This window comes from Eubalaena glacialis, chromosome 13, assembly GCF_028564815.1.
Source record: "Eubalaena glacialis isolate mEubGla1 chromosome 13, mEubGla1.1.hap2.+ XY, whole genome shotgun sequence".
In the NCBI taxonomy this organism is placed as follows: Eukaryota; Metazoa; Chordata; class Mammalia; order Artiodactyla; family Balaenidae; genus Eubalaena; species Eubalaena glacialis.
The window spans coordinates 28,634,036-28,648,678 of record NC_083728.1 but is presented as its reverse complement, the minus strand read 5'-3'; the positions used below and the strand labels follow the sequence as shown (position 1 = coordinate 28,648,678).

General features: G+C 50.8%; 1 protein-coding gene across 1 annotated transcript; it reads left to right on the top strand.

Moving 5' to 3' along the window:
• Window positions 1–2,419: 2,419 nt before the first annotated feature.
• On the top strand, window positions 2,420–9,061 carry SRXN1 (sulfiredoxin 1). Its single transcript, XM_061208153.1, has 2 exons — window positions 2,420–2,654; window positions 6,726–9,061. The coding sequence occupies exons 1-2, from the start codon at window positions 2,445–2,447 to the stop codon at window positions 6,927–6,929; spliced, it is 414 nt and encodes a 137-aa protein (XP_061064136.1). The 5' UTR covers window positions 2,420–2,444; the 3' UTR covers window positions 6,930–9,061.
• Window positions 9,062–14,643: the final 5,582 nt, after the last annotated feature.

The following is a 14,643-nucleotide window of genomic DNA, read 5'->3' as shown; positions in this document are numbered from 1 at the left end:
TAGCTCTACATCCTGAAACAAAGTATGGTTTAGATGCTCAGAGGGGTTATATTGTGGAACTGCAGAAAGAGAAAGGTTCAAGCCAAATTCATAATGGCCTCAGCATTCCAAGGTTTGCAAGAGATTAAAAACCCAACATGAATGATCTTCAACAGCAAAATGGGGTATTGCACAATTCACAGAGCACTTATTATGTGCTTCTTCCCAAATCACACTCAACAACTTTGAGTGATGGGCAGCATTACCCCATTTTGCAGAGGCTTCAGAAAGTGTCCGCAACTGGCCGGTACAACAGCCACCCAGCCCGCCCCCAGGGATAACTTCTCTGGTTTTTCTCCAGCTGAGAAGGCGAGTATGCATTCCCCATGCATGTGACAACCAGGGTGAGAAGAACCACCAAACCAGACTTGCCTGTCTTCAGCCAGGTCTGGGGCTGTGCCACCTCCCCGCTTTTGCTCAAGCTGTTTAGCTGGAATATCCCTCCTATCTACCTTTTATTCAGCTACCTTTTATATGCCAGGTATCTTTCTAAACACTTTATGTGTTATTCTCATTTACTCTCCCTGGCAATTGAGAGAAGAAACCGAGGCACAAAGAAGTTGAGTACCCCACCACACACACACACACAAAAACACACACACACACACACACACACACACACACGTCACACAGCTAGTTGGTGATGCAGCCAGGATTTAAATCCATGCCATTCAAGTGATTCCAGATCCTACCCTAAACCATCACCTGCTTCTTCCCTCTCACTCTCCAGGACCAAGCCATTTTCCAGTGTGAATACCACCCCTCCAGGGAACCTTTCCTGGTGCTCTCAGTCAACACGGCCTCTTCTTCAGCACTCTGGGTGTCTGTAATGAAACCAGTCATCTTCCTTTTTTTTTTTGGCCTCACCGCGCAGCATGTAGGATCTTAGTTCCCTGACCAGGGATCGAACCCACGCCCCTTGCATTGGAACTGCAGAGTCTTAACCACTGGAAGGCCAGGGAAGTACCCCAGTCACCTTCCTTGATTACCACTATGTAAGCACTGATTTACCCCCAACCCTGCCCTCTATCAGCCATTATCTCTGAGTGTCCTCACAATCTCCTCACAACCATTTTACAGAAGGCTGATGCTCAGAGAGGTTAAGGAACTTGCCTGAGACCACACAGCTAGTGAGTGGCCAGATGGGATCTGAACCCAGGTCAATCTGTGCCAAAGCCGTAATGTTGCCATAGATGCTGATAAACACCTGAGATTTAAACCAGGAGCCTACCTCCCTCTGGCTCCAGAGGACACTGGGTGCTGCACCTGGGCTCAAGGGGATGGAGAGTTTTAAACAGAAGAGTGGGGGTGGTAGCCAGCATGTTTGGACCTAAGTCATCACCACCACCCCTTGCAGCTTTGGTGTCCTCATCTGTAAGCAGGTGTTTAGTGGCCTGGGACTCTGAGCTCAGATAATCTGACTTTCATTTTCAGCGGCCCTATCTTGGACAAGTGCTTCAACAATCACACCTACTTCCTAGTGGCGCTGTGAGGATGCAACGAGACTATTATTGTGGAACTCCAGGGCAGTGCCCACACACTGTCAACATGATTCCAAAAGGGTCCTTGTTACAGTTACTTTTGCTGAACTGAGGCAACCAGCGGTGGGTAGAGAGAGAGAGAGCACTCTGGAGCCTGACTGCCTGGATTTGAACCCTGGTTCAGCCACTTACTAGCTCCATGACCTTGGGCAAATCACTTAAAAAAAAAAAAAAAAAAAAAAAAAAAAAAAAAAAAAAACCTCGCTGTGCCTCAGTTTCCTCATCTGTAAAATGGGAATAATAATCATACCTAGCTTGAAGGGTTGTTTTGAGGTTTAAATAAGTTAATGTACATGCAAAGTGTTTAGAACAGTGCCTGACACAGCACCAGATTCAGCAGATTCGTAGTATTTCGAATGTCATTGGTATTATTATCACCTCCACGACTATTACCACTAGGGATCCAAAGGCTGGGCAGCCAAGAGCCAGGTTTTGCCGACTCACCCTCGCTGGGCAGGTCCAGCCCCCTCCAACCCGTGTCCCCGCCCCCCCCACCCATGACCCTGAGTCAACCCCGAACTGTGCGCCACCCGCGCCCCTCCCGCCCCACGACCTGCAGACTCACCCTGAGTCAGCCTCCCCGGGCGCTTCCACTCCCGGGACGCCGCGCGGCAGAGGGGAGGCGGCGAAGCGCCCCCCAGCGGAGAGCCGGAGCTCCGCACGCGTCCCGCAACGCCGGGAGAACCGAACGAAGGTCCCGCAGGGGCGCTCGGGGGTGGGCCAGACCACTGTGGGGCCAGGGGAGAGAGGCTCTGTGCGGCTGCGTCCCCCGCCGCCCGCGCGGAATGGTACGGCCCGACCGGTGTTAAAGACCTGAGAGGAGGCGGCGCGTCCCCAGACCGCGCAGGCGGCGGCGGCTGCGCGATGGGTCTCCGCGCGGGAGGAGCTCTGGGCAGAGCCGGAGCTGGCCGGGGGGCGCCCGAGGGAGCTGGGCAGAGCGGCGGCGCGCAGGGCGGCAGCATCCACTCGGGCTGTATCACCGCGGTGCACAACGTGCCTCTCAGCGTGCTCATCCGGCCGCTGCCGTCTGTGCTGGACCCAGCCAAGGTGCAGAGCCTCGTGGACACGATTCGGGTGAGGCCCCGGGGAAGCCGGCCGCTAGGAGGGCTTCGAAGGAGGGAGGTCGCGCTGGACGCGAGACGGGACTGGTTCAGTCTCAGCCGGAGCACGGCATTTGCTGTGTGACCTTGAGCAAGTGGCTGGGCCTCTCTGGGCCTCGATATTGGAGGAGATGATTAAAATAACGATCCTGACTCCTATATAGTACTTGAAGTGGCCAGGAGCTGTTTTAAGTGCCTGAGCTTCTTCATGCCAACCCTATGAGGTAGATACCACTACTGTTCCTCTTACAGACGAGGAAATGAGACACAAGAGGACTCAAGCAACTTGTCCAAGGTCAGGCACTTTAGAAAGTGGCACAGCCTGTCCCCAGTGCCCAGATGCATGGCCACCACCTTGTCCTGAGATAACCTATGTGGTCACTTCAGGCAGTGGCAGTGGGATTGGGGGTGTCCTGTCTGCTGGGAGGGCCTTGTTTGAACTGGAAATGGGGGAGGACGGAGTCAGCTGCATCACAGAGAGGGTGCTCAAGAAGGCTGGGGTGATCCTGGCAGAAAATTTGGGGGAAGGAGGGGACATGTGTGTCAGGTTAGGCCTGCATGGCATCTTGTCCCCCTCCCCCAGACCCTTGGAAGGTGGCCATGTGTGACCTACCAAACACCTCTACTGCTAGCCCGATTGTCTTTCAGTCCTAGAGTTTACACTGCTGTTCCCACTGCCTGGAACTGCTTCCCAGGTAGCCACAGGGCTTGCTCCCTCGTTTGGGTCAGGTGCCCGCCTCCCGTCAGCCCAGGCCTCTATAGCTCTCCCCCTAACCTGAGGTATTTCTCCTTGAAGCACTTATGTCCACCTGAGTTATATTACACATTTGTTTGTGTTTTATTGTCTCTCCTCTGCCTCTCTTGTGAACTCCACAGGAGCAGGGATTTTGTCCTGTCTTGACTGTTTCCATAACACTAACACGGTGCCTGGCTGTTTGTGATGGATCTGGCCAGGGATGCACTCTCTCACCCTGGGCCTTTGCACAAGCTTTTCCCCTGCCAGTAAAACTCTTTCATCTCTTTAATGTTTCTAACTCCTTGCTCTTTCTGTCAGTGTCAGTGTCTTCCCTGACAGCCCCTGCTGGGTTAGGGGCCTCCTGTGGGCCCCCAGCCACCTGCGTGCCCACCAGCATACCTCTGATCCTACTGGCTTGTAATGGCCTCAGACACCTGTCTTCCAAGCCAGAACGATATGCTCTGTGAGGCAAAAACCAGGCCTCTCTTTGGTTACCATATGTATTAGCTTTCAATGGCTACTGTAACGAACACCAGAAACTTAGTGGCTTAAAACAAAGACAGATTTTATTATTTTATAGTTCTATAGTTCAGAAGTCCAAAATGGGTCTCGCTAGGCTAAAATCAAGGTATCAGCGGGGCTGCATTCTTTTCTGGAGGCTCTAGGGGAGAATCCATTTCCTTGTCTTTCCCAGCTTCTAGAGGCCACCCACATTTTTGGTTCATGACCTCTCTCCTCCGTCTTCAAAGCCAGCAACATCAGACCTCCTCTTGTTCCTCTCTCTTCCACGTTTAAGGTCTCTGGTGATTACATTTGGCCTGTCTGGATAACCCAGGATAATCTCCCCATCTCAAGATCCTTAACTTAATTCCATCTGCAAAGTTCCTATGCCACGTGAGTAACATATTCACAGGCTCCAGGGATTAGGACATGGATGTCTTTGGGGGCCATTATTCTGCCCACCCATCATCACACCCCTGGTGCCCAGCACAAGGCCTGCCTGGCACAGCTGCCTCTCTTTGCTGCTCCACTGCCGGGCAAGCTGTGCTCCGCGCCTCACTTGCATCAGCTCCCTGATTTCATCAGCAGTCTGCAGGGTGTCTGTTCCCATTTTGCAGATGAAGAACAATGCCCAGTGTCAAGGCCACTTGCTTACCACCCCCGCCCACACTCCCCCCACCCCCTGCCCCACTGCTCTGTGTAGGAGCTGAGATTCAAATTCAGGTGTGCCTGGTTCAAGAGCCCCAGCTTATAACTGCTGGGTCTTACTGCTTACTAATCATTTCTAGGATAAATGGAATAATGAATCCATCAAAGCAGCCTAATAAGAGACCACCCGAGAGCCAGTGGTGGGAGGTCTTCTAGCAGCTCACACTTGATTCGGTCTCCCCCCTACCCCATCCCTCCCTGCCCCAGGCTTTCCCTATGTAGAGGACCACCCATTCTCCATCTAGATGCTCAGGCCCGTAACAGGAAGTCAACTTATATTCTCCTCTTTCTCTTCTCCTCACATTCACCCCTCCCCTGGGATCTTCCCCCTAAACATGTCCCAAACCTGTCTACCTCTCCCTGACCCCTCCATGCCCTCACCCAGGACAGCCACTTCTGGTGAATACCTGCTGAGGCCTCGCCTCTGTCTTCCCTGCTTTTGCCTTTGTCCACTTCACCAAGCCTGCTTTCCCAGGACAACTTTTTAGAATGTTCTTCAGATCATGTCACCCTCCCCTGTTTAAAACACTCCAGTGCCTAAGAGGTATAAACTTTCAGTTATAAAGTAAATGAGTCATGGGTATGAAATGTACAGTGTGGGGAATATAGTCAATAACTATGTAGTATCTTTGTATAGTGACAGAGGATTAACTAGACTTAATCATGGTGATCGTTTTGAAATGTATAGAAATATCCAATCACTGTGTTGTGTACCAGGAACTAACATAGTATTGTAGGTCAATTATATTTCAAAAACAAATAAACAAACAAACTCTTAGGAAAAGAGACCAGCTTTGTGATTGACTGGGGGGAGAAGGGTAAGGAGAGGGAGAAGTGTATGAAGGTGGTCAAAAGGTACTAACTTCTGTTATAAGATAAATAAGTATTAGGGATGTAATGTACAACATGATAAACATAATGAACACCGCTGTACATTATATATGAAAGTTGTTGAGAGAGTAAAATCCTAAGCGTTTTCATCACAAGGAAAACATTTTTTTTCCATTTCTTTAATTTTGTATCTATATGAGATGACAGGTGTTCACTAAACTTACTGTAGTCATCACTTCATGATGTACGTAAGTCACATCATTATGTTGTACACCTGAAGCTTGTACAGTGCTGTATGTCGATTATATCTCAATAAAACTAGAAGAAAAAAATAAGATAAATAAAACGCTCCAGGGCCTACCCCCTGCTACCTTTCTGACCTCTTCTACTTCTCAATCCCCCGAGTCCACTCTGATCACACTGGCCTCCTTGCCATGCCTGCAATACAGTGAGCTTGTTCTGGCCTTAGACCTTTTGCATTTGCTGTTCGCTCTGCCTGGAATGCCCTTCCCACGGGTAATACACAGTGTGTATTATTGAGCACGTTCCATGTGCCAAGTGTTGTTTGAAGCAGTTTATGTCTATTAACTCACTAAACCCAACAGTTCTATGAGGTGGGTGTGTCATCTTCATCCCCGTTTGATAGATGGGGCAACTGAGGCACAAATAAGAATTGCCAAAGGTCACAGAGCAATTAAGTGTCAGACCTGAGATTTGAACCTGGCAGTCAGGCTCTTTCTTTAAATGATTCCACCTCTCTATCTTCCCCAGGGGAATTCTCTGCGTTCAGGTCTCTGCTCCACTGTCACCTCTGAGAGGCCTTGTGGACCCCCATCCCTGTCATGTCAACCTGCGTCATTGTCTTCATAGCATTTATCACTCTAACATTCACTTCTCCATTCCATCTGCCCCACTAGAGCAAAGTCCCATGAAGGCAGGGGCTGTGTCTGTACCTTATTCCCAGAGTCTAAAACAGTGACAGATAATATACATGTGGTCTGATAAATGGTTAACAACCTGGGTGGGGGAGCCCTGATTTGTAGCATCTGCCCATTTCCCTGGTGTAAATACTCTCACCGTGGCTGATTTTCATGCTACCAAGGTGATGTCAACCAACTCACAGTTGCCTCTGTGTAACAGTTGCCTCTCATAAGCCAGCATGAGCCAGTGTGAGCACCTGGAGGAGCTCAGCCCAGGTTAATAAAGTCTGCTTTGCAAACTGTCCAGCACTGTGCCACGCTCATTCACCTTGAGCCCTCTTCTCTCCAGGAGGATCCAGACAGCGTGCCCCCCATCGACGTCCTCTGGATCAAAGGGGCTCAGGGTGGTGACTACTTCTACTCCTTTGGGGGCTGCCACCGCTATGCGGCCTACCAGCAGCTGCAGCGAGAGACCATCCCTGCCAAGCTTGTCCAGTCCACCCTCTCGGACCTAAGGGTGTACCTGGGCGCTTCCACGCCGGACTTGCAGTAACAGCCTCCTTGGCACCTACCACCACTGCCACGAACCCAGAAGACACACCTGGCCTCCAGTGGGCTGAGCCATGCAAAGGTGTAGCAGGGGTGCATTCTCTTTGTGCCTGGGGGGGCAGGTCTAACTTGAAGCACCCTCTTTCTTAGCTGTAAGACCTTGGACTCATGACTGAACAGTGTGGGAGCCCCACTTCCCACCTCAGGGAAAATGGGTCGTGTGTTTGCTCTTGAGGGATTATTGAGAGGGTGAAATGAGAAAGGAGATGGGTTTGGAGAGCCACATGCTGCTGGCTCCAGATTCCCAAGAACAAGGATCCTTTTGCATTTCTGTCTCTATATATCATATCATGTGAATACATTCATCTGCAAGTAAAGGAAAGCCTAGGTTCCAGTGGCTTAAACAAAGAGAAGTTTGTTTTTCCACATAGCATGAATTCTGGAGACAGTCGGCTAATGGTATTCGTTTAACAACTCAGCAAGGTTATGGCACACGTCTCTGTGATCCTTTCGGCCTTTCCCACATTGCATGTCACTTCATGGTCACAAGATGGCTGCTGTACCTCCAGCAATCATGACTGTGTTCAAGGAAGAACGGAGTTGGGGAGGAGGAAGGGCCCAGCCAGCTGGACCTGTCAACTTCTATCATAAATTCAGGCCTTTTTCAGAGGTCTGTTTCCTGCTCTCTTCCCCTGTGTATTTCTACTTAGGTCTCCTTGGCCCAAACCAGGTACAGTTGCCACCCCTAGCTGCAAAGAAAGCTAAGACGGCAGGAACACAGTTGTCACAGTTTAGTAAATCAATCATATCACATCTCCTAGAACTGGCACACTGCCTCCTAAGTAATATTGGAATCCCATTACCAAGAGAGAAGTGAGGAATTGTGTATCAGTTAGCCGTTGCTGTGCAACAAACCATTCCAGAACTTGGCAGCTAAAAACAAGTTGTTTATTTGCCCAAAATTCTTTGGTTTGGCAATTTGGGCTGGGCTCAGCTGGGCAGTTCTGCTGATCTTGCTTAGGGTCACTCATGGGGTTGTATGCAATCAGCTGTCACCCTAGAAGGGGCTGGATGGTCTCGGATAGCCTGACTCACTTGTCTGGCAGTAGGTAGGCTATTGGCTGGGTGACTTGGTTCTCCTCCATGTGTCCTCTCCAGCAGGTTAGTTCAGGCTTATTTTCATGATATCCTCAGGGCTCAAAGAGAGAGGGAGAGGGAGGGAGGTGAGTGTGGAGAGGGAGGGGAAGCGGAAGGGGGAGAGAGAGGAGAAGCTCCAAGGCTTTTTTGAGTTTTAGGTCAGAATTGGTACAACGTCACTTCTGCTAAGTCCTTCTGGTCAGAGCAAATCAAAAGTTTGGCTTAGATTCAAGGGCTGGGGAAACAGACTAAACCTCTTAGAGAAACTACACAGGATTTGTGGCATTTTTTTCCACCTATCACAGATGACTTTGGATAAGCAAATAACAGTGTTTCTTTCTCACTGTTCTTCTCTGTCTTGTACAGAGCCTTGCTCTGTTCAGGCTGAGGTCACTAAGACACTAGACACTGTCCTGGCCCTGCAGAGGGAAGGAAGTGATGGGGCAGTGGGTGGTCTCTCCCAGGGCTGGGCCCACTCTAGGAGGGGCATCTCTCATCATCTGTACTGGTGGGTTAGGGGGAATGGGTAGGCCAGGTGGGACGTTCCAAAGGGACTAATGAAATCCTAGAGTCCTGGGGGGAAGGGAAGAGATAGAGGAAGGGTGCAGAGTGAGGCGGGCCTTGCTCTCACTGCCCTGCTAAGGGAACTAGGTCACTTGCTGTTTTCAAGCTTCAGTTTCTCCTGATCAGTAATGAAGACAACAGCTTTCCCACCCATTCTCTGTCCCAGGGAAAGATGACTGAGGTGACCAATGGAATTTAAAAGGTATGTAGTCATAAATGCAGTGTGATATCCTGGATTGGATCTTGGAAAAACAACAACAAAAGGACCTTAATGGAAAAACTGGAAATCTGAATGAGGTCTGGATTTTAGATAATTTTACGAATGTTGACATTGGGGTAGTCTGGGTGCAGAGTATATGGGAACTCTCTGTACTATATTTGCAACTTTTCTGTAAATTGAAAATCATTCCCAAATAAAAGTTTATTTAATAAAAAGGGAGGCATAATTGCTTTAGACCAATGGTTCAGGTTCTCAAACGGGTTTGCTAAGCACAGATGGCTGGACCACACCCCCAGAGTTGCTGTTTCAGAAGGTCTGGAGTGGGGCCTGAGAATTTGCTTTCCTGCCAAATTCCCAGGTGATGCTGATGCTGCTGTTCAGGGACCACAAGGTGAGAACCACTGATCTAGATGGCATCAATTATTTTCAGATATGGTGACAGCCCCTTCACCTCCAATGGAGAAGAAAGAGCTGGGTCCCAGGAGATCCATGTTCTGGAACCAGCTTGTGCACCAATTCCATATGAAATTGGACAGGCCCTTCCCTGGCGCTTTTTCCAAGCTGTCTAATGGACTTTACCCCTGAGGTTTGTAGTGAGGGTGAGGAAGCTGAGGGCATGCTTTGTAAGCCGCTGTCAGGTGCCACTGTTTCATGTAAGACACCTGCACCCACTGAGGTAGAGTAGCACAGTGGTTACCCCTCCTTGAAAGGACTTTCCCTTCATACAGATAAGGCCCAAGCAGGCAGTGCTAGGCATACTGCTAGGCACTGGGAGGAGGCTGCAGAACAGACTTGGAGCGGGAGGGATTGTCGTTCTTAAGGAAGAGGAGCTGGGTTTTGAAGGGTGAAACCTGCTGGTTGCTCTCCGTGGAGGCTGCGCGCTGCACTTCCCACTTAGGCCAGCAGGTGGCGCTGCTTTCTGGCCTGCCCGAGCTAGGCTGGGCCTCCAGCCGGCAGAGCAACTGCTGTGGGAAGGGGATGGATGGAGGGTGTCTGGCTGTGAGGTATGCCCATCAGCGGCCCAGAGGAGCCAAGGGTTCAGGTAGGAGAAGGAGACCTGGCTGGGAGTTTGGAGTTTCAGATTTACTTACCTGTCCAATCTTGCTCTGTGGCCTTGTACACATCATGGCCTCTCCAGGCCTGTCTTAGGAGACTAGGGTCTCTACACGGGGTGTGCTGTGCCAAATTGTCTCAAGCTCAGCAAAGGTGGCACCTCCTCCAAGAAGCTTCCAGATCCTCCAGGCTGAGCTACATGCCTCTTCTGGGGTCCCCCTGATCCAAAAGCGTGTCCCCTCCCAAAACAAACTACTGCCCCAGGGAACTTGGGTCCAGTGAAAGGCAGTGTGTAGGGACCCCTTATTTCCCTTACTGCCCTGGGACCAACCCTTTCACCATGGTAGGCTTTTTTAATGTTCCATTTTCACAAGTTATATGTGCATATATTCACCTTTTAAACATTAAGATAGCAAAATGCTAAATAATTATTAACAAAATAAAATATGAGAAGCAAGCAGAAGCCCTGTAAGCCCTGTACATTCACACCTGTAAATTTATTCATTCTTTTAATTTATGTAAGGTTTTTGTATGCAATTCTCAATTCTCTAAGAGATGACAACAGATTTTGTTTTTCTACTGTCATGTGAGAACATTAGGCCCCAGCAATGCGTCATTGTGAGGAAATAAAAGTGCTGCAGTAAAAAAAAAAAAAAAAAAAAAAATGCACCATGAGTCCTAGTGCCTCCCTACTCTTGGCAATTATCTTCATGAATTTGGCATATACCCTTCCAGACCTTTTTCTAACTTATTAGTTATGTGTGTGTGCGTATAAGTAAGGAATGTTTTCTTTTTTTACTTTCTTTTGCAGATCACATTTCTTCCCTGGCGATGCGCCTTAGCCATCCACCTCATTAGTGCCTTTGCTCTTCTCCCAGAGCATTCTGGTCGCTTCCTCATTCTGGTCACTTCCTCAGAGGGGCCTTCCTGACCATACTGTCTAAAACAGCCCCCTACCCCATCATTTTATCACTGCACTGTTTTATTTTTTTCATGGCATTTATCGCACTCCCTGAAATTATCTTCTGTTTCTGTTTATGACTGTCTCGTCCACTAGAACGTAAGTTCTTGAGGCAGGACTTGATCTGTCCTATGACTGTAGGCCCAGTGCCAAGAACCACCTGACACATAGCAGTTATTCAATAACTATGTTAAATGAATAAATTCCACATAGGTCTAGCTCATTCTTTGAATTGCTGCATGGCATGCCAGGGTCTGTATATAACCAAGTATCAGTCATTCTCCTGTTAATGGCCATTTAGGGGGTTACTGTTATTTGCTGCTGTGAACACCTTCTGCCATCAACTCTGTGCTCACTCAACTGTGTACGTAGGAGTGGGACCGCCTAGCCGGTGCATAGGTGCTGGCAAATTGCTCTCCAGATTGGCTGCTCCAAGTGCCTTTCCCAGAGTTTGTGGGGCAGCTTTCCATCCCTGCACTCCAGCCGGTGCTTCTTAACCTGTTTTGGGTCATGAACACAGTTGAGAATCTGAAAGAAATCCGTGAGCCCTTTCTCCAGAAAGACACACACACACAAATCTTTCGGGCAATTTCTGGGGATTCGATGGCCTCATCCCCCAGGGGTCCCTGTATCAAATGGTTAGAATCCTAATTGTCTCATTGCATGCACAGGAATGCTGAGGCACACACAGATGGGGGTGTGAATGAATTAATAAATGGGATCTAGTTTTATGAGGGTAAAGTGGTCAGACCCTGATCTGTCTCCAGTCAGAAAAAACACCTGTCTTGGAGAGGGTGGGGGCGTGCAGCCTTGCTCTACCCTCGACCAGGGGGCCCCCAAGGATGAGCTCCAGAGGCTCCCTGGGCTAGGTCTGGGCGGCTCCACCTGTCAGCCCTGGCAAAAGGTAGGCCAAGTCTGGCATCCAGGGTCAAAGCTGGGAACCAGGGAGAGGCCTTGACTGCCCTGGTCCGGATAGGGGCTGCAAGGCGTCCCTCCCTGCCTCCCAGACAAGCCACATTTGCTCCCATGTTCCCAAGGCAGCCTCTGGGGTTCGCATCCCGACTCCAGATCTTCTGTCGAGCAGGAACACAGGGAGTGCTCATTACAGAAAGGCCACCACCACCACCATCATCATCATACCGTCATCATCACTTCCATACCGGATGCAGTCGTCCCGACAGGTGGACAGGGAGGAAATTATCTTCCCTGTTGGACAGATGGGTAAACTGAGGCCCGAAGCGTAGCAGCGACCTGCCGCAGAGGCCTGGCGGGCGCAGCCGGGTTAATCGGCCGCACACACGGACCCTCCGCCGTCCCATCCGCCCCGCCCTCCCCGGCGGCCCCTTCCCCGGGCCTGACCCCCCGGCGCTGCCTGACAGATGACCTCAGCTGCCGCCAATCCATTGGTTCCAGCTCCCAGGGGGAGCGCAGAACAAAGCGCGCTTTGTGGTGGGGCCGTCCCCTCCCCCGGCGCGCTGCCGCCGGGACCCCCTCCGGAACTCCGCGCGACGCCCCCCGGCCGACAGCCGTGTAATGTCTTCCAGGCCGCGCGGCTCCTTCCAGAGCCCCGGAGCCGGGCTCGCCTCCCCCGCGGGGGCTCCCCGGACGGCGGGATCTGGGGGCGCCCCCAGCGGGAGATTGTGCGGGCCGCCGACCTGTCCCCCGGGAGGGAGCGGGAGGGCAGGAGGCACCGGCGCCAGTGGTCCCGGGTGTAGGCGCGGGGCAGGTGCTGCCACCTGACAATCTTAGAGCTACAGCATGGGGTGGAAAATGCTGGTGATGGTGTTACTATTATTGTTGTTGTTGCCATTACTATTATTGTTATTATTTTGTGGTTGTGAGGGGGAGTCACTTTCGACAGACCTCCGTTTGAATCTTGGCTTTGCCACCTGCTGGCCATGGGACCTTGGTGAGCACGTTCACCTCGCAGAACGACAGCAATAGTAGCCAACATTTCTTGAGCACCTACTGTGTGCCAGACCCTACTAAAGGCTTAAAGGCTTTATTGAACTCGTTTAATCCTCACATCAAACTTAGGAGGGAGGAGTTATCATACCCCTTTTACAGAGAAGGGAACCCTGGCTCCAGTTGTCCTGGAGACAAATTCACCTCTTGAGCCTCAGTTTCCTTGTCTGTAAAATAGGCTCCCCAAGAGCTGTTCATTGCTCATTGGTCTTACCTCCTTCCAGTTGAGGACACAGGGCTGGGAGCAGGTTCCTGGCTTGCCCAGGAGCACCCAGCATGTGTCCGCCCCAATTCCCCCCATCTTTTGAGGACTCTCTGTGGAGGGCACCGCAACTGCTGGCTCCTATTGGGCTTGTAGGGGGAGGAGGAGTTGAAGGAGGGTCTGCCTGCATCTGAAAACCTTTCCCCTGTGAGAGAAGCTTCGCTGTCCTGTGCTGCCCTTGAGGGTTGAGGGGATGAGGGCAGGGAGAGAGGGATGCCATGCCCAGAGAGGGGACCAAGGGGCCACAGAGGGGGCTGGGAGTGGCTGCCCCCCACCCTTCACACACTCCCTGGACGTTCATTCTCCCATGCACCTACTGGGCACCAGACACTGCTCCAGGTGCTGGGAACATCAGAGTACTAAACAGATGGAAACTCTCATTCTCTTGAAGTCCACTCAGGGGAGAAGAGCAAGAAAAACACACAAAATATATATAAAATGTAAACTTCAATATCCGATAGTGATAAGGGCTGTGAGGGAAAAGCAGGGGAAGAAGAATGAGATGGGAAATATCAACTTCATTAAGGTATTGGACCTCTCTGAGGAGGGGGCATCGACCTGAACAGAGAGGAAAGAAGCCCTGTGGATGTCAGAGGGAAGCGTGTTTCAAGCAGGAGGAATAGCACGTGCAAAAGCCCTGAGGTGGGAGCCTGCTTGGAGGATCCAAGAAACAGCAAGGCAGCCAGTGTGGTGGGGGCAGCCTGGATGGGACAAGGCTGGGCTGGGCAGCTGATGAGGTGGGAGAGGTGGGTACCGTCAGCCTGGGACTTTGGCTGGGAGCCATGTGAGGCTTGGAGCAGAGGAGGGACCTGGTGGCTCTGGCTGCTGAGTGGAGCAGGGATGGGAAGGGGGTGAAGCGGAGGCTGCTCTGTCACCAGGGCCCCAGGTGATGGTTGGTGGATTGGATCAGGGTGGAGAGAAGTGATCAGAATCTGGATGTAATTTGAAGATGGAGCCCCAGAATTTTCCAACGGATGGAACTGGATCTGAGGGATGAGAGTGAGAGGGAGGACTCTGGTGACCCCCAGATTTGAGAGTCCACCAGCCCTTTCCAGAAACTTCACTGCAGGCCAGAATGTAGACACAGTCCCCGGGGTGAATCCCACTCTGCTGCTGGTGTCCTCGGGGACTCGGCCAAGCACAGGACACACAGTAGGGCCTCCAGTTCCTCAAGGGCACAAAGAGGAGATGAAGTTAGAAAAATGTTTCTTAAAATTCTGTCAAGAGCCTCCTTCACAATTTGGGCCACTTGGGACAGGAGTGCTTAGTATCACCTTCAGGGACCACTGTTTTTGAACTGTTAAATCTATTTGCTTCTGTTTTACTTAAACAAACAAATATTTTTTTAAGGAAACTTGAGATAGGTGGACTAAATGGAAAATCAGTAGCACGTGACATAAATAAATGTGACTGTCAATGTAAACAGTGTAAATATAACACTGTTACTAACTTTGTCCATATCTGACTGAGGCTGTGCAATCTCCCTCCCTCTCTCTCTCTCCCTCTCTCTCTTCCTCTAGCTCTCAGTAGCAACTGTTTGAGAGACCCACCCCACC

Excerpts from the sequence above, each read along its gene's own strand:
- SRXN1 (XM_061208153.1), top strand. The coding sequence starts at position 2,445 with ATGGGTCTCCGCGCGGGAGGAGCTCTGGGCAGAGCCGGAGCTGGCCGG. Across the intron at positions 2,655-6,725 it reads GCCTCGTGGACACGATTCGG|GAGGATCCAGACAGCGTGCC; the intron begins GTGAGGCCCCGG and ends TCTTCTCTCCAG.